Raw genomic sequence first — 18,409 nt, 5'->3', positions numbered from 1 at the left:
AAATATATATACTTCAATGTATAATGCTTGAACAAATATATTTTTCTGTATTTGATACAAATGATGTACAGAAATATTATCTAAAGAAATAATATATAGGGCTGGGGATGTGGCTCAAGCGGTTAGCGCACTCGCCTGGGATGCGTGCGGCCCGGGTTCGATCCTCAGCACCACATACCAATAAAGATGTTGTGTCCGCCGAGAACTAAAAAAATAAATATTAAAAATAATTCTCTCTCTCTCTCTCTCTCTCTCGGTCTCTCTCTCTCTCTCCTCTCTAAAAAAAAAAAAGAAATAATATATAGAAATAAGGAACATGTTATTCTATACAAAGACCATTATGAAATTATAGAAAATATTTCAAGGCATATTTTAAAACATGAAAATATATCCAAGATATGATGTTTGATAAGTATAAAAAATTAAAGTAACATGTGCAGCATGCTTGCAATAGGGGAAACTATATATTTTTATCTCTATGTGCATATCCACACATATATATGAGCACTTGGATTTTTTCCTTGCTTTTGTTAATGTAAAAATACTGCAATAAATAGCCTCATACATTGGAAATTTTGCAGAAGGGTGAGGATCAAATCACCATCATGTTTTAATCCATTTTAGAATTGTAATCTGTGTGAAAAATGACACACATCTACAGAAGTATTCATGTAACATTATTTAAGTGTGTGGGGGGGAGTTGTGTGTGGGTGTGTAAGCACACACAGTTATTTATGCAAGAAATGGAACAAAAGAAAATGAAACAAAATGTCAGAGTGATTATCTTAGGGCAGTTTTAATTTTATCTTTATATTTAATTGAAGCTATTTCTCCTTAATACCAACACAGGAAAAATTCAAGTGTTAGAAAAAAAACATTTTCAGTGAGATTCAAACAAAAGAAAAAGCATGGTATTTACATACAAAATATGTGAACTCAAGACAGGAGTTTGCAGATGAAGTTCATGACCTCATCTGTAAAAGAAAAAAAAAAGACAAATACATAAAGATTTCAATTAAGGTATTTAGAGAGTTTTATAGTGTCTGACAAATGATAGGCCAATAATCTATATTCATTGTACTCTTCTCTGAATTACATGAGGATCTTTGGAAGGATTAGTTTAGAAAAAAATGCATGTGAAAATCAATGGAACTGGGGGAATTATGTTAAGTGAAATATGTCAGACACAGAAAGACAAATACCATATGTTCTCCCTCATATAGAAGCTTAAAAATTGATCTGAATGTAGTAGAGTGATTACCAGAGGTTGGGAAGGAGGGGGGCAATAGGAGTAGAAGGGAGATGGATAATGTATACCAAAACAATTAGACATAAGGAATAAGTTCTAGTGTCCTGCATATAGCATAAGGGGAGGGGCTACAGTTCACAATAGTCTATTATACACCTGTGGATAACTAGAAGAGAGGGATTCAAAGACTCCAAATACAGAGAAGAGATAAGGAGAAGGAAATGTTAATTATCATGATTTGAGCGTACATGTTATACACATGTATTGAATATCACACTGTAACCCATAAATATCTACAAATATTATTTGTTGATCCAAAACATTTTGTTCAATGTTTTAGGAGATGGAAATGCTAACTACCCTGATTGGGTCATTACATATATATATATATATATATATATATATATATATATATATATATAATTTGAACTTCATAAATATGTACATTAAAATTAGAAAAATAATTTTAAAAGAAAAAAAATCCATGTGAATGAGTTTTGCACAGGGCATAGAGTATAATCGGTTATCAGAAATTATCTGAATCCGCATTATCCATAATCCTTGCCTGGTGTTGCCAAGACCCTAGATTAAAAACTCTCCACCATTTAACCTGGGCACCCCCTGTTGTTGATGCTGCCATATTACTTAAAAACCAACCAATCAACCAAATAAAGAAAGGGAAAGATTGAGAGAGGATAGGGAAGGAGAGAAAGAGGGAGGGAGGAAATGAATCAGATTTTTTCCTTGTTTCTGGAAATGAGCAAGAGGAAAAAAAATATTTTCTCTCCTTTCCTGGATTTCCTCTTCTTCTTAAATCCAGGTCCTATTCAACCTTTGGCAAATATTTTCTTCCCTGGCTGTAACTTTATCTTTCTCAGGAATGAACATTCTCTTCAAATGAGAGATTCTGGCCTGCTGCCCAAGCCCACATCATATTAGATAGTGTGCTTGATTTTTTTTAGAGTCCAGACTTATTGGTTTGGGGAATGTTATGTGGTTAAGAGGATACAGGATGATTTGTCTTAGAAATGGCCAGAGCTTAGAGCTAAGCAAAATCTTGACAATAAAGATATAGTGTGGGCCTGGATTCAGTAGAAAACAATTGGAAGAAAACTTTGAGGGTTCATGTGAATATGGAGAATGAAAGGAGGAAAACAATCAAGATGACTGATGTTTCGCCTTCCACACCCATGAAACATGAGTACCTAGGGCTTGAACAAAGGAGAATAAAATGATAAACTCACTTTGGGGCTTATGGTCTGGAGTAAGGGCAGGAATGTCAAGGGATGTCCATTAGCAGTTTAAAATGTAAATTGCAAATCAGATCTGCCTCAGTCTAAAGTTGCAGATTTGCAAACTATCACTTTGGGCAAGAGGGTGGAATATTTTGAATGGCGTTGAAGTCGGCGTTGAAGTCTTCCTGAAGAGTAGTGAGCCTGATGGATCCTCCGTTCTTAGAGAAGAGGGAAAGGGATACCATAAAGGAACTAGGGAGTGAGTAGCCAGAGAGTATAAGGCCAAGGGTAAGAAAGACAATTTCAACAAGATGTACAGAAATAGAGACAGATGTACTAGCCCTGTGAAGATGATGTACTAGCCCTGTTAGATCCTCAGCACCACATAAAAATAAACAAAATATGACAGAGCCATATTCCACAGTATAGGTATAATAAAGCAAAGACCCTGGCAGGCTGGTGTGGTGGCACTCTCCTGTAATCCCAGTGACTTGGGAGTTTGAGGCAGGAGGATCAGATGTTCAAGGCCAGCCTGGGCAACTCAGTGACACCCTGTGTCAAAATAAAGTTTTAAAACATTGGGAATGTAGCTCACTCATAGCCCCCTTGGGGTCAATCCCCAGTACTGAAATAAAGGGGAAAAAAAAGTACCTTGTGTCTCTTGGTTAAAATTAGATACACACACCAGAGAAATCAAGAATACAATACTGTTGGGCTGGGGTTGTGGCTCAGCAGTAGAGCGCTCGCCTCACATGTGTGAATCTCGGGTTAGATCCTCAGCACCACATAAAAATAAATAAACAAAATAAAGATATTGTGCCCTCTATAACTAAAAAATATTTTTAAAAAATGCAATACTGAGTTGTAGCGATAATACAATGTTGGGAGTATACATTAGAGGCAAGCTAAATCTCCATTCTAACCATTTAGAAGCTCTTGGAATGCCCTGAACTCTGGACTTTGACAGCAATACCCAAAATCTGTTTATTTTATGGATCTATCTAAATAGGCTTTTGCAATATTAATAAAATAAATTCTTCTAAATTATTGGGTATGTCATTTAGCCTAGAACCCAGGACTCCTGATCTCAGTCTATGGATAGTTCTCATCAGCTTGCTGCATCTCAGGATATCCCCAGACACCTGTATTTAAAATTCTTAAGCTGGGCACAATGGTGCACATCTGTAATCCCAGCAGCTTTGGAGGCTGAGGCAGGAGGAAGGTGAGTTTAAAGCCAGCCTCGAATCAGCGGCCACCATCTTGGAGAGCTGTAGTATCCACGGCCACTCTCCAACAGACTGCAACAATAAAACAGGTCTGTGTCACTCAGTCCATCCCCCATACATCGGGGAATTCGCATAAAACCTCTCCTAGGCTTTCCGAGGGAGGGAGTATCAGAGTGAGCCCGCATAAAGACTAGGGGAAAACTAGAGACACCTGACCTTCAACTCCCCCTCCCATCAGCAGCCAAAACGAAACCTGTCTAGCCAGCGCTGGGGGCGGGGCAAGCAGAAAAAATCAAAACGATAGAGTGCCAGGGATCCCAATAGCCAATTGTGCGACCCCGGGGATCCAGGCTGACTGATTCGCCCGGCCTTCCCCACGGCTACAGAAGGTGGGGCACCGCAGAGAAGTAATTAATTAGCAAGCAGGGAGAAGAGTGGCTGCAATTCTGTGGAATCCTGCTGGATGAGCCCGCACTGACCCCCGGGCTGAGTACAGAATTTCAGAGGGGGAAGGAAGCGGTACAGTTCTATCCCCCACAACGGGAACAAAACAATAGAGTGCCGGGGTCCCCAATAGACACCCTCCACACCCAACAAACGGCAGGTCCAGAGTACAGTTTGAACTGCCGAGAGCCATCACTCAGGGGAAATCTGGTCTAGCAGGAGAAACCAAGACTAGCAGGAGAAACTAGGGGACTAGAGGCCAGGCCCTCACGACTGGGCGGCTGGAAACTGCAGGCCCGCCGGCGACAGTTCACCCACTGCCCACGTAACTGGGCGGTAGGAGAATGCCCGCCTGCCGGCTACCAACCGCAGGACGGGGTGCCTAGAGATCACCCGCCCACCGGCGACAGCCGGCCCGCTGCCCGCGAGACTGGGCGGCTGAAGTCCACTCCCCCACCGGCGACCGATCACCCGCCCGCTGCCTGAGATACTGGGCGGCTGGAGACTGCCCGCCTGCCTCGACGGGGAGCTGAAACCAAACAGAGACAGTCCAGTCACACAGCCCCATTAGGACACCCCAGCAAGGAGCCTGGGGCCCATCATAGCAGAGTAGTGACGTCACTGGAGCTCGGCTGTCGGAATTCCTTCCCAGCAGAATCCACCTTAGCAGGCACAGTTTAACAACACAAAGAAGAAACAACAGAGTAATACAGAACCAAAACAAATCTATAGAAGAGAGCAGAAACACGGCAATCAAATAGAGCTGGAAAGTAACGTGGACAACATGAGAAAACAAGGGAAAAAAGGAGTACAAACAATACAGGACAACTTAATTCTACAGGAGGACATAGAAACATCAGAAGCAGGGAAAGGGAATGAACTCAAGGCCTACCTAACTCGAATGGAAAGGAATATTAGGGAAGACATGAGACAGCAAGTCCAAGCAATAAAAGTATATTTTGAAAACGAATTAAAAAACCAAATTCAAATGGCAAAGAACGAGCTCTACCAGGAGATAGAGATCTTAAAAAAAAATCAAACAATAATCCTAGAATTGCAGGAAAATATAAACCAAATTAAAAACTCAAACGAGAATATTACAAACAGACTTGATCAAGTAGAAGTCAGAACATCAGATAATGAAGACAAGGTTTATCAACTTGAAAAGAATATAGTCAACACAGAAAAGATGCTTAAATCCCACGAGCAATCTATTCAAGAGATATGGGATGTCATAAAAAAACCAGGTCATTGGGATAGAAGAAGGCACAGAGACTCAAACCAAAGGAATGGACAGCATATTAAATGAAATAATTCTAGAAAACTTCCCAGAGATGAAAGATGAAATGGATTGCCAAATCCTGGAAGCCTACAGGACCCCAAACATTCAAAACCATAATAGACCAACTCCAAGACATATAATTATGAAGATAGCCAATGTACAGAACAAGGAGAGAATATTAAATGCTATGAGAGAATAGAGGCAGATTACATTCAGGGGTAAACCAATTAGGTTAACGACTGTTTTCTTATCACAGACTTTGAAAGCGAGAAGATCCTGGAACAATGTATTTCAAACGCTGAAAAATAATGGATTCCAACCAAGAATACTGTATCCAGCAAAATTAAGCTTCAGATTTGACAATGAAATTAAAATCTTTCACGATAAAAGCTAAAAGAATTCGCAGCAAGAAAACCAGCACTGCAAAGCATTTTGAGCAAAATACTACAAGAAGAGGAATTGAAAAATAGTGCCCAAAACTAACAGCAGGAGGTGTCTCAATAAAGGGGGAGGAAAATAACCAAAAAGTAAAACCAGCCAAACTAAAATAAATAAATAAAGAAGCACGACTGGAAGTACAAATCATATCTCAATTGTAACCTTAAATGTTAATGGCCTAAACTCACCAATCAAGAGACATAGGCTAGTAACCTGGATCAAAAAAACAAATCCAACAATATGCTGCCTTCAGGAGACTCATATGATAGGAAAAGACATACACAGGCTGAAGGTAAAAGGTTGGGAAAAATCATACCACTCACATGGCCCTCGGAAGCAAGCAGGAGTGGCCATACTCATATCGAATAAAATCAACTTTAAATCTAAGCTAATCAAGAAGGATAAAGAAGGACACTATATCCTGTTAAAAGGAACCATCCACCAACAAGACATAACAATTATCAATTTGTATGCACCAAACAATGGAGCTGCAACGTTCATAAAACAAACTCTCCTCAAGTTCAAGAGTCAAATAGACCACAACACAATAATTATGGGTGACTTCAACACACCGTTCTCGCCATTAGACAGATCCTCTAGACAAAAACTGAATAAAGAAACTATAGAACTCAGCAGCACAATCAATAACCTAGACTTAACCAACATATATAGAATATATCAACCAGCATCAAGTGGATACACGTTCTTCTCAGCAGCACATGGATCTTACTCAAAGATAGATCATATATTATGCCATAGGGCAACTCTTAATAAATATAAAGGTGTGGAGATAATACCATGCACCATATCTGATCATAATGGAATGAAACTGGAAATCAATGATAAAAGAAGGAAGGGAAATTCCTACATCACATGGAAAATGAACAATATGTTACTGAATGATCAATGGGTTACAGAAGACATAAAGAAGGAGATGAAAAAATTCTTAGAGACAAATGATAATACAGACACAACATACCGGAATCTATGGGACACAATGAAAGCAGTTTTAAGAGGGAAATTCATTTCTTGGAGTTCTTTCCTCAAAAAAAGAAAAAACCAACAAATAAATGAACTCACACTACACCTCAAAAACCTAGAAAAGGAAGAGCAAAACAACAGCAAATGTAGTAGAAGACAAGAAATAATTAAAATTAGAGCAGAAATCAACGAAATTGAAACGAAAAAAATCATTGAAAAAATTGATAAAACTAAAAGTTGGTTCTTTGAAAAAATAAATAAGATAGACAGGCCCTTAGCCATGCTAATGAAAAGAAGAAGAGAGAGAACTAAAATTACCAACATACGGGATGAAAAAGGCAATATCACAACAGATACTACAGAAATACAGAAGATAATTAGAAAGTATTTTGAAACCCTATATTCCAATAAAATAGAAGATAGTGAAGATATCGATAAATTTCTTAAGGCATATGATCTGCCCAGATTGAGACAGAAAGACACACACAATTTAAACAGACCAATAACAAAGGAAGAGATAGAAGAAGCCATCAAAAGACTACCAACCAAGAAAAGCCCTGGACCGGATGGGTATACAGCAGAGTTCTACAAAACCTTCAAAGAAGAATTAATACCAATACTTTTCAAGCTATTTCAAGAAATAGAAAAAGAAGGAGCGCTTCCAAATTCATTCTATGAGGCCAACATCACTCTGATCCCAAAACCAGACAAAGACACTTCAAAGAAAGAAAACTACAGACCAATATCTCTAATGAACTTGGATGCAAAAATTCTCAATAAAATTCTGGCGAATCGAATACAAAAACATATCAAAAAACTTGTGCACCATGATCAAGTAGGATTCATCCCTGGGATGCAAGGCTGGTTCAATATACGGAAATCAATAAATGCTATTCACCACATCAATAGACTTAAAGACAAGAACCATATGATCATCTCGATAGATGAAGAAAAAGCATTTGACAAAGTACAGCATCCCTTTATGTTCAAAACACTAGAAAAACTAGGGATAACAGGAACTTACCTCAACATTGTAAAAGCTATATATGCTAAACCTCAGGCTAGCATCATCCTAAACAGAGAAAAACTGAAGGCATTCCCTCTAAAATCTGGAACAAGACAGGGATGCCCTCTATCACCACTTCTATTCAATTTAGTTCTCGAAGTACTAGCCAGAGCAATTAGGCAGACAAAAGAAATTAAAGGCATAAAAATAGGAAAAGAAGAAATTAAATTATCGCTATTTGCGGATGACATGATAATATACCTAACAGACCCAAAAGGGTCTACAAAGAAGCTGCTAGAGTTAATAAATGAATTCAGCAAAGTGGCAGGTTATAAAATCAACACGCATAAATCAAAGGCATTCCTGTATATCAGCAACAAAACCTCTGAAATGGAAATAAGGAAAACCACTCCATTCACAATATCCTCAAAGAAAATAAGATACTTGGGAATCAACCTAACAAAAGAGGTGAAATATTTATGCAATGAAAACTACAGAACCCTAAAGAGAGAGATAGAAGAAGATCTCAGAAGATGGAAAAATGTACCCTGTTCATGGATAGGCAGAACTAACATCATCAAAATGGCGATATTACCCAAAGTTCTCTACAGGTTTAATGCGATGCCAATCAAAATCCCAATGGCATTTCTTGTAGAAATAGATAAAGCAATCATGAAATTCATATGGAAAAACAAAAGACCCAGAATAGTAAAAGCAATTCTAAGAAGGAAATGTGAATCTGGAGGTATAGCGATACCAGAGTTCAAACTGTACTACAAAGCAATAGTAACAAAAACAGCATGGTACTGGTACCAAAACATGCAGGTGGACCAATGGTACAGAATAGAGGACACAGAGACTAATCCACAAAGTTACAACTATCTTATATTTGATAAAGGGGCTAAAAGCATGCAATGGAGGAAGGATAGCATCTTCAACAAATGGTGCTGGGAAAATTGGAAATCCATATGCAACAAAATGAAATTGAATCCCTTTCTCTCGCCATCCACAAAAGTTAACTCAAAATGGATCAAGGAGCTAGATATCAAATCAGAGACGCTGCGTCTGATAGAAGAAAAAGTTGGCTCCGATCTACATATAGTGGGGTCGGGCTCCAAATTCCTTAATAGGACGCCCATAGCCCAAGAGTTAATAACAACAATAAACAAATGGGACTTACTTAAACTAAAAAGTTTTTTCTCAGCAAGGGAAACAATAAAAGAGGTAAATAGGGAGCCTACATCCTGGGAACAAATTTTTATCCCTCACACCTCAGATAGAGCCCTAGTATCCAGAATGTACAAAGAACTCAAAAAATTAAACAATAAGATAGCAAATAACCCAATCAACAAATGGGCCAAGGACCTGGACAGACACTTCTCAGAGGAGGACATACAATCAATCAACAAGTACATGAAAAAATGCTCACCATCTCTAGCAATCAGAGAAATGCAAATCAAAACCACCCTAAGATACCATCTCACTCCAGTAAGATTGGCAGCCATTATGAAGTCAAACAACAATAAGTGTTGGCGGGGATGTGGGGGAAAGGGTACACTTGTACACTGCTGGTGGGACTGCAAAATGGTGAGGCCAATTTGGAAAGCAGTATGGAGATTCCTGGGAAAGCTGGGAATGGATCCACCATTTGACCCAGCTATCGCCCTTCTCGGACTATTCCCTGAGGACCTTAAAAGAGCGCACTATAGGGATACGGCCACATCAATGATTATAGCGACACAATTCACAATAGCTAGACTGTGGAACCAACCTAGATGCCCTTCAATAGATGAATGGATAAAAAAATGTGGCATCTGTACACAATGGAGTATTATGCAGCACTAAGAAATGACAAAATCATAGAATTTACAGGGAAATGGATGGCATTAGAGCAGATTATGCTAAGTGAAGCTAGCCAAGCCCTAAAAAACAAATGCCAAATGTCTTCTTTGATATAAAGAGAGCAACTAAGAACAGAACAGGAAGGAAGAGCATGTGGAAAAGACTAACAGTAAACAAAGACGAATGGGGGGAGAGAAAGGGAGAGAGAAGGGAAAGCATATGGAAATGGTAGGAGACCTTCAATGATACACAAAATTATAAGAGGTTATGAGGGGCAAGGGGGAGGGGGGAAAAGGGGAGAGAACTGAATAACAGCAGAGGAGGTAGAGAGGGAAGATGGGAGGGGAGGGGAGGGGAGGGGGAATAGTAGGGGATAGGAAAGGTAGCAGAATACAACAGTCACTAATATGCCGTTATGTAATAATGTGAGTATGTAACAGTTGTGATTCTGCAATCTGTATTTGGGGTAAAAATGGGAGTTCAAAACCCAATTGAGTCTAATGTATGAAAAATGATATATCATGAGCTCTGTAATGTTCTGAACAATCAATAAAAATAAATAAATAAAGCCAGCCTCAGCAACTTAGCAAGGCCCTAAGCAACTCAGAGAAACCCTGTCTCTACATAAAATACAATAGAGGACTGGGTATGTGGCTCAGTAGTTGAGGGTCCCTGGGTTCAATCCCCAGTACCAAAAAATTAAAAATAAAATAAAATAAAACAAAAACCTTAAGTCAGGGATCCTAATCCTGGTTAACCACATCCTAGCACCCTCCCACTAACTCAGTTCCCCATCCTATGTACATATGCTTGCCAAATGCTCCTTCTTCACCTCCCTCTATCAAATGTGTATAGCTGGTAAGCCACATCCAGGGATGGGTGTGGGTCACCATGGTGACAGAGGAAGCCCAGATGCAGCAGGAGAGAGACAGAAACAGCAGGGGAAGTTTCTTGGAGCATAATACACTAACTCCTGCCTTTCTTAGAAGTACTTCCCTTGAGTCAGAAAAAGACTTAGAGGTAAAGAGGGCTGCTGTCGTGTTGGGGAGACATTGGAATGTTTGAGCCCTTCTTTAAATTTTTCTTTTCTGTAACTTTCAGGTGATCATCAGTATAATCATCCGATTTTAAGCAGTGCTACCCAGACCCCTACACATGGTGAGAGATGACTGAGAACACTCGGCATTCCATCCTCATTTCAAGTGGCTCCATTCCAACCATGGATGCCTATCTGAGCATCAAATGCATGGTCATTGACTCACTGAAACTGAGGAGCCACATGCCTGCCCTCCTCCTGGCCACAAATCTTCACTTTCTCTTTTTCCCTCTTGGTGCTTCTGTCTCTGATATCAGAGTGATTTCCTGCCATGAAAGAGAAGAAGCAAGATCCTTTCTCAACTCATTTACATTTGCAATATGTGTCACTTCTTGCCGTCATAGATTCTGTGTCTACGGCAAGAAGATGAACACGCTTCTTTGCCCAAATCTACTTTTGGCATCATTAATACAAATGGACATGAGACTTGGTTAAACTATCTCGATCTTCCCCAAACTAATTAATATTCGATGAAACTCAGAGCTGATTGGGCTTCAGCCTCCTGGCAGGGTGAGAGGCAGAGAACCCTTAGCAGAGGAGGACAGCCAAAGAATTACAAAACCATGTTTTTCCCTCCTCGGTTCTAACATCCTCCCACCAGGTCACAATATTTGGGACCATGGAGAAAAACCTATTTGGGGAGTCCCTGTTCAAAGCTCAACAGAACATAAAACGACCATGTAAACTGTGAAGCTTCAATTATTCCTGTCTCTTTGCTATGAAAGAGCATAAGCATTATTCACGTTTTAGTGAGAGAGAGTCTGAAAAATACAAAGATAAATTCAACAACCCACATGGTAGAGACCTACCACTCTCATGTGAGATTGCACAGTGCCTCAGCATTGAGGTAGAGGGACATTTTAATTAAAAGTAGGGGAATAGACTGTTTTGATGTGCCCCTTAAGTGTAGTGCTCCTAGTAGAAATATATGACTAAAGAGTAGTATAATCAGATATTTCAGGTTGTAGGGTCTAGCTAGAATTAGAACTGAGAGAGATCATTGAAAAGAAGTGGCAGTATTGAGGGAGCAGGAAGGAGGATCAATATATGAAACATGTTGAGAAAGATGTGTTAGTAACTGAGCACGGGTGAGGAGATCCGTGAAGAACAGCAAGCCAAGGTTAATGAGAAGAGTGGAGGAGGGGCTGATAATACTACCTAAGCAATCAGGAAAATCATGTGTACGAGGAATGGAGTTGTTCGTGGTGAGTTTGGATCTGGACATCAATAGTTTAATATGAGCATAGGATTTGTAAGAAAAAAAATCCTTCAACAGGCAGGTAGGGATACAGAAATGAAGTCTGGAGGAAGGTTAGTGCAGAAGATCCAAGATAAACTTTGGAGACAGCAACAGAAGCCTTGGGAGTGAGAACAATCTGTGCAAGAATCCCAAAAGAGAAAATCAGAGAGTAGAGATAGGGAGCCCCAGGATGTCCACGGTGACGAGAGCGTCCACTGGCTCAGTAACATTCTGGAAAGAGCAAAGGCTGAGCTGATTTTTCCCCAGAAGGAGCCAGCACAAGCACAGAGGACCAAGTACAAAAGGAAGAGCCATCCTCCTTCTCTCTCTTCCTGCCATCTTTCCTCCAACTGAGGCAAGGAGATGGGGGTTGATGAGCTCCAGTACCTGCCCTTGAGCAGCTTAAGGTGTAGGGGGAGCATTCCTGTCTTAGATATCACCTTTTCCCCAGAAATTGGCAGAGCAATTATTAAGAAAGGAGGAGGCCTGATTAACCACAGAGGTCCAATTGGATCCTTGTTTGGTGCCACATAATATGAAATAATCAGGAAAATCCGAGAGCAAGGCATATGCTGTCAAGAAGATGGCAATCGATGAAGAGCCCCAAGACCAACTCAGGTCAAATTATTAGAGACCAGTTAGACAGTAACAGTTTGTGTAGGCTGATTGTATGGTTGTGTGGGGGCTGGATGCCCGTGTGTTGGCTTCCTGCGAGAAGGGTTAAGCAAGCCAGAAGAGAAGACATCATTGTGAGCTGAAAAGATGTGACATGATTACAACCAAGAGCTTGGAGTTAAGGGGGAGAATCTGATAGAGGAAGAGTGAGGAAAGCATGATCAAGGGGCCAGGGGCAATCCTGATGGGGACAAAAGGCAAGTTAGAGTTGGCACTGACTCAGTGTCATGCTTTAGAAAACAGTGGTGGAGCAACAGTATCCAGAAATATTGCATTTGGAAGGGGGTGAGCTGAGTGATGTCCTCCTTAGAAGAATGATGCCAATCAGCAGAAAAAAGTCTGTTCTTCTCAAGTACATCCAGAAGTGAAGAAACAAAGGCTGAGGGACTAGTGGCTATGAACCAAGTCTAGGGATCAGAGCTGTCAGCTTCCTACCCACCCCACTTCCTGGCATCTGTCCTGGTCCATGCCAGGGAGGTGCTCTCTGTACAGTATATTCTGATCTCTCAGGGATGCACAGCATCCCCCACCCCCTCACATATGTACTGAGCTGGTATGAACAACAGCTGATTGGCTGAAATCCTCTGGCTCAATCCCCAGTTCTGGGGGTGACAATACAGGCAGGAAAGGATAGAGAAGCCAGGAGTTCCCTATTCTTGGAGTTGCCCTTGGATAAATCCAAGGAGGGCTTCTCACTCCCCCATTGTGCACAGAATTCTCGTGTTCCATGATTCCAGCACACTCTTTGCCAAGAGGTGTGGGAAACTACAGTCCATCTGCACATCTGTCCCAAGACCCCTTCTTAGAGGTATACCAACCATGGAGGATGGAGGGATGATGCAGCAAAACTGTAGCCTCTCAACTGCCTGGTTTCTGAGAATAGTGCCACTATTTTCACCAGCAACTACCTCCTGGCTCCTCTTCCTCCTGTCAAGCTATAGGGCATGCTTGTTTGCCTTCCCACCACTCCTCTCTGACTCCAATGCTCGCCACCTCTCCCTTACCCAGCCATGCCCCTGCTCTCTCCCTTCCTGTTTTACTCCTAATCTGGCTCCTAGCTCACCCTGCATGGTGCCCCCATTGGTCATTCACTTCATTTCCCTTTTACCATTTTTTCCATTCCTTCCTCCATTTTCTCCCCAGGTCTGTCACTGATCAATATTCCATCCTCTCTCTTTTGACCTTGGAATCTCAAGGGAAGAGGAAAAATCTCAGGGGAAGAGGAAGGGTGTGATGAGCATGTCTGCCCACATTCTTTCCTCTAGCACCTTAGAGAGGACTAAAGGGGCTTCTGGGAAAGGGATTAAAGTAAGATACCTTGGAGGGGAGGCTCACAATGGCTTGTCGGGTATGCAGCTTGGAGAGGGCCAAAGGAGAAGTAGCTGTCTGAGGAGCGGAATGACATCATGCACAGAGCGTGGGTTGGAACTGTAGCAGAGTTGAGTCCTAGATGCACTTCCTCCACGGGTATGTAGAAGACGTCTACATGCAGCTCCTCCCAAGACCAATTTGTCTGAGTCAGAGAGTGGGGTTTTCCTGCAGCTATTAGTAGAGGATACTTTAGCACAGAAGTGGATGATTTTATGATGCTCCTCAGTTACATCTGGCTTACATTTTCATCAGACAACCCAGTGATGTCCCAGGAGAAAAATTCTACCTCTGAGTCTGAGTTCAGTCTGCCATTCAAGGAATGGTCAATGCCATAGGAACCAGTGACAGTTAAAACCTCCTCCTAGGCTTATTGACAACTGGAACTGAACCCGAGGGAAACTGAGTCAACAGCACCTGCTGTGTCCTAGCATAGTGATTCAGGAAAGCAGAATGGGGACTCTAGTGAGTGATGAGGCAGAAAGTGGAGAGAGGAAACCTGGAATATAGCTCTTGCCTACCTCAGCTTTTGTCTTCACTAATGCAATGCACTTCCCTCCCTTTTCTTGCAGAGAAGCCAAGGATGAACAATATCCTGACATCAGCCACCGAGCCCTATGACCTCTCCTTCTCCCGCTCTTTCCAGAACTTGGCTCACCTTCCCCCCTCCTATGAGTCTGCAGTGAAGACCAACCCGAGCAAGTACTCATCTCTGAAGAGGCTAAGTAAGCCAAGTTCCCCTTGGGGCTGAGGTCTGTCTCTGAGGATCTCCAAAGCATCCTCCTCTGTCTCACTCTCTGGTCTAGTTACCAAGAGGACAGGTGCAGAATCCCAAGGACAAAGAGGGAGTGGTACACAGGAAGGTGTACATGGTCTGAGTTCACTCTTTCCATAGAGAGAACAGAGGCCACAGGACTCAGATCTACATTCCCATATGTGGCAGCACTTCAACTCATGCACCAGTTCAACTGCAAGGAGCCTTCCCTAGCCTACACACCACCTGTGTTTTTCAAACCATGGGCACTTCTTGCTCTATATCCTATCTTGAAATAGACAGTAGTAGTGTCCAGAGCTTTCTCTGAGACCTTTCAAAAGCCTCATAAACCAGCTCCCTCTCTAACCAAAGCAATGCCATCTTAAGGACCAAAGACTTCTACCTCTCAGGTGCAAATCCCATTTCATCAGTTAAAGCTGGTTTATCCAGGGACTGCAGTTCTGCCATTTGAGTCTAGGTAGGCTGTGGTATTGATGGGTTTAAGATACTAAGAAGTCAAGAAAGTTCATTGAATGACAGCTCTCCTTTCCAGATCTTCTGACCTTTGGACCACTCTTGCCCCCTGCTCTCCCCATGAATCTCTTTTGATGATCATCCAACTGCAATTCAAGACTCAGGGCTTCTGGGTAGGATGGCTCAAGTTTACATCAGACACCTCTGTGGTGGAACATTGAGTTTCTCTGGCAAGCGGAGGGCATCTCTGATGAGTTGAGGAATCTGATGGATGTCCTGGAATGAGGGAATGTCACTCATTAGGCAGGATATATCCATCAGCGACTCCTCTGGGCCAAATGAGAAGCAGGCCCCATTCCTGCATTTGGCAGAAAATTCAAATGCTGTCTATAGGAGGTCTCATGGCTGAAATTTGGGGCAATGCAGGTTTGTGTGTGTCCTACATAAATTCAAAGGTCTAGAGGGAAGGTCTGTAAGAAAAGCATGGAGCATCTGAATGAAATGCACACATAGGATCCTTCCAGCCTGCTATAGTTGTGGGTACAGGCAAGAGTTTGTGTAGGCTGATTGTATGGTTGTGTGGGGGCTGGATGCCCGTGTGTTGGCTTCCTGCGCATTGGCTGCTATTCCAGAGAAGGTGTTACTATATTGCTAAGTTAAGGATTTTCGCAAGTGCCTTGTAGCTGGAGCATCTTACTTATCCTACCAGGAGGCTGGTTCTGTGACCCAGCTCCCAAAGAGTCTCTAGACCTCGTATCTGAAAGCTGCCGAGTGCTGCATAGATGTTTCAGCAAGACAGGGAACTATTCTATTTCAGGACTGTGGTGAGATAGGTACAGTGTCAGGGCAGGAGGGCTCAGAGAGTTGGGCTTGCATCAGCTCTGCATGAACTCTCTGGTAATCTTGAGGAAGCCCCTTAATCTCTTGCTACTTGAGGTGGTCCTTGGACCAGGAGCAGCACCTGGGAGCATGTTAGAGAGGCAGACTGTTGGACCCCTACCAAACCCCTGAATCAGAACCTGCACTGCACAAGCCCCCAAGGGTTAGTTTGCACATTCAGTAGAGTAGCATGGCCTTCACTTTTCTGGGCCTCTGTGTCCCATTCCATCAACTAAAGGACTTTGACTATGTTGTCCTTGAAGAGTTACAGGTCTGTGTTGAGCAAGTTGCCTGAAGGGCTCTATCCAAGGCATGGCTACGGGGTCTTGTGTTATCTTCTCTCTCTTCTCTCTGTCTCCCCTGCAGCTGACAAGGAGGCTGATGAGTATTACATGAGACGGAGGCACCTGCCTGATCTGGCTGCCCGGGGCACTCTCCCCCTCAATGTCATCCAGATGTCACAGCAGAAGCCGTTGCCACGAGAACGACCCCGCAGGCCCATCCGGGCCATGTCCCAGGACAGGGTCCTGTCCCCAGAGCGGCGCCTGCCCGATGAGTTCAGTATGCCCTACGACCGCATCCTGTCTGATGAGCAGCTGCTCTCCACCGAGCGCCTGCACTCCCAGGACCCGCTGCTGTCCCCAGAGCGGACGGCCTTCCCCGAGCAGTCGCTGTCACGGGCCATCTCGCACACGGACGTCTTTGTGTCCACGCCCGTGCTGGACCGTTACCGCATGACCAAGATGCACTCCCATCCCAGTGCCTCCAATAACTCCTACGCCACCCTGGGCAAGAGTCACTCCACGGCAGCCAAGCGCCACGCCTTTGCCTCACGCAGACACAACACGGTGGAGCAGCTGCACTACATCCCTGGCCACCACACCTGCTATACCGCCAGCAAGACTGAAGTGACCGTGTGACTGGAGGGGCCCGGCTGGGGCCATCTGATGGGCTGGGACCGGGCAGGGCAGGGCAGGACAGGGGTCAGGAGCCTTGTACTTCTCCCTTCCCTGGTCCCCTATGTGGGAGGTGGGGGTGTGCACCTTGGTTGAGAAAGCCATACCCCCCAGGGGACACAGCCCCTTGGCCTGGTCCAACACTCAGACCCAGTATCTGGAGCGACTGCTCTTACTCTTCCAGTAGAGTCCCCCGGGGAGTGAGGAGAGAGGCGAGGCCCCAGTCTCACTCCCACACCTTCACGGGCTCCCCTCTGTCCCACATCCCCTCCTCCCCCTTCTGAGGACTCAGCGGCAGGTTCTGTCAGCCAAAAAGACCCTCTCCTGATCTGAAGCCGCCTGGGTTGGAACCGGCCAGCGGGTACAGTCAGTGGGCTGACCGAAGAGGCTGCTCGGTCTCATTCATTGACCTAGAATGCATCACGGAAATCTTCTAGTGCCTACAAACTGCCTGCTCGCTCTCGCAGTCGGAGAGCTGCTGAGTTCATAAGCACAATAACGATTCTCTTCTGCCTGCTGGAACTCTCTGGTCCCCACCAAGTGGCCCTTCCTTTGCTGACCCCACCCTGGCCCTCCTTCCCTCTCTTCAACCCGGCGACAGGGAGTATTCTGTCCTTCAGCTGCGTCTTTGCTGTTGGGACCCCTGTCCTGTTCCCACTGGAGGCCCTGGCCCCCCTCCTATAGGGGACTGGCTTTCCCTAGGCCTACTTGATTCACCCTCAAGTTCTCTGGGGCTTTAGCTCTTGTCCCCTTAGCCCAAGGGGAGTAGCAGTGGGCTGCAGGGACTTCAGGAGTGCCCTTCCTGATCATCCCCACATTTCTTCCAGGCCTCTAAGTCTGAACTATGACCGCCACTCAGGCCTGCCTTCTCCACCCCTGTTTTGCTCCCCGGAGGCACCTTCGGTGGTCAGAGAGAGGCAGGGTGGGGAGGGCCACTGTGATGCCCAGGATCTCAGGGGCTCACCATTCCCATCTTTCCAGGTCTTTGCTTGTCCTCTACCACGAGCCTCAGGCAGGACAGAGGCAAATGCTTCTAGAGACGGGGTGCTCAGCACCCCCAACAAGAAGGACATCCCTGAGGTAGTTGTCCTACACCATTCACGCTCCTCTTTCCCCCATTTCAGCCTATTTGCTGGGCTCCTTCTGGGTTCAGAACTCCCTCTCCCACCCTGGCTTCCCTTCCCCCACTGCATCTACCTGCAGCTCCATTACTCTGTCCGGGCTGCTCTTTCCTCAGACCAGTGGCCCAAAGGGGCACAGACAC

General features: G+C 43.7%; 1 protein-coding gene across 4 annotated transcripts in view; it reads left to right on the top strand.

Annotated features, from left to right (window-relative positions):
• Positions 1-17,807, top strand: part of SHISA6 (shisa family member 6) — a 297,653-nt gene extending 279,846 nt beyond the window's left edge. For 2 of the 4 annotated variants that reach the window (XM_081271166.1, XM_081271164.1), the window contains 3 exons: positions 10,805-10,861; positions 14,655-14,807; positions 16,556-17,807. In XM_081271166.1, the coding sequence (XP_081127292.1) occupies positions 10,805-10,861; positions 14,655-14,807; positions 16,556-17,109 (764 nt within the window). In that variant the 3' untranslated portion in view covers positions 17,110-17,807. The remainder of the gene's footprint in view (positions 1-10,804; positions 10,862-14,654; positions 14,808-16,555) is intronic. The other 2 variants (XM_081271167.1, XM_081271165.1) reach the window with 1 other exon arrangement.
• Positions 17,808-18,409: the final 602 nt, after the last annotated feature.

Source organism: Spermophilus citellus, assembly GCF_964194105.1.
Source record: "Spermophilus citellus genome assembly, chromosome: 17".
Taxonomy (NCBI): domain Eukaryota; kingdom Metazoa; phylum Chordata; class Mammalia; order Rodentia; family Sciuridae; genus Spermophilus; species Spermophilus citellus.
This window is presented reverse-complemented; position numbering and strand designations above follow the sequence as displayed.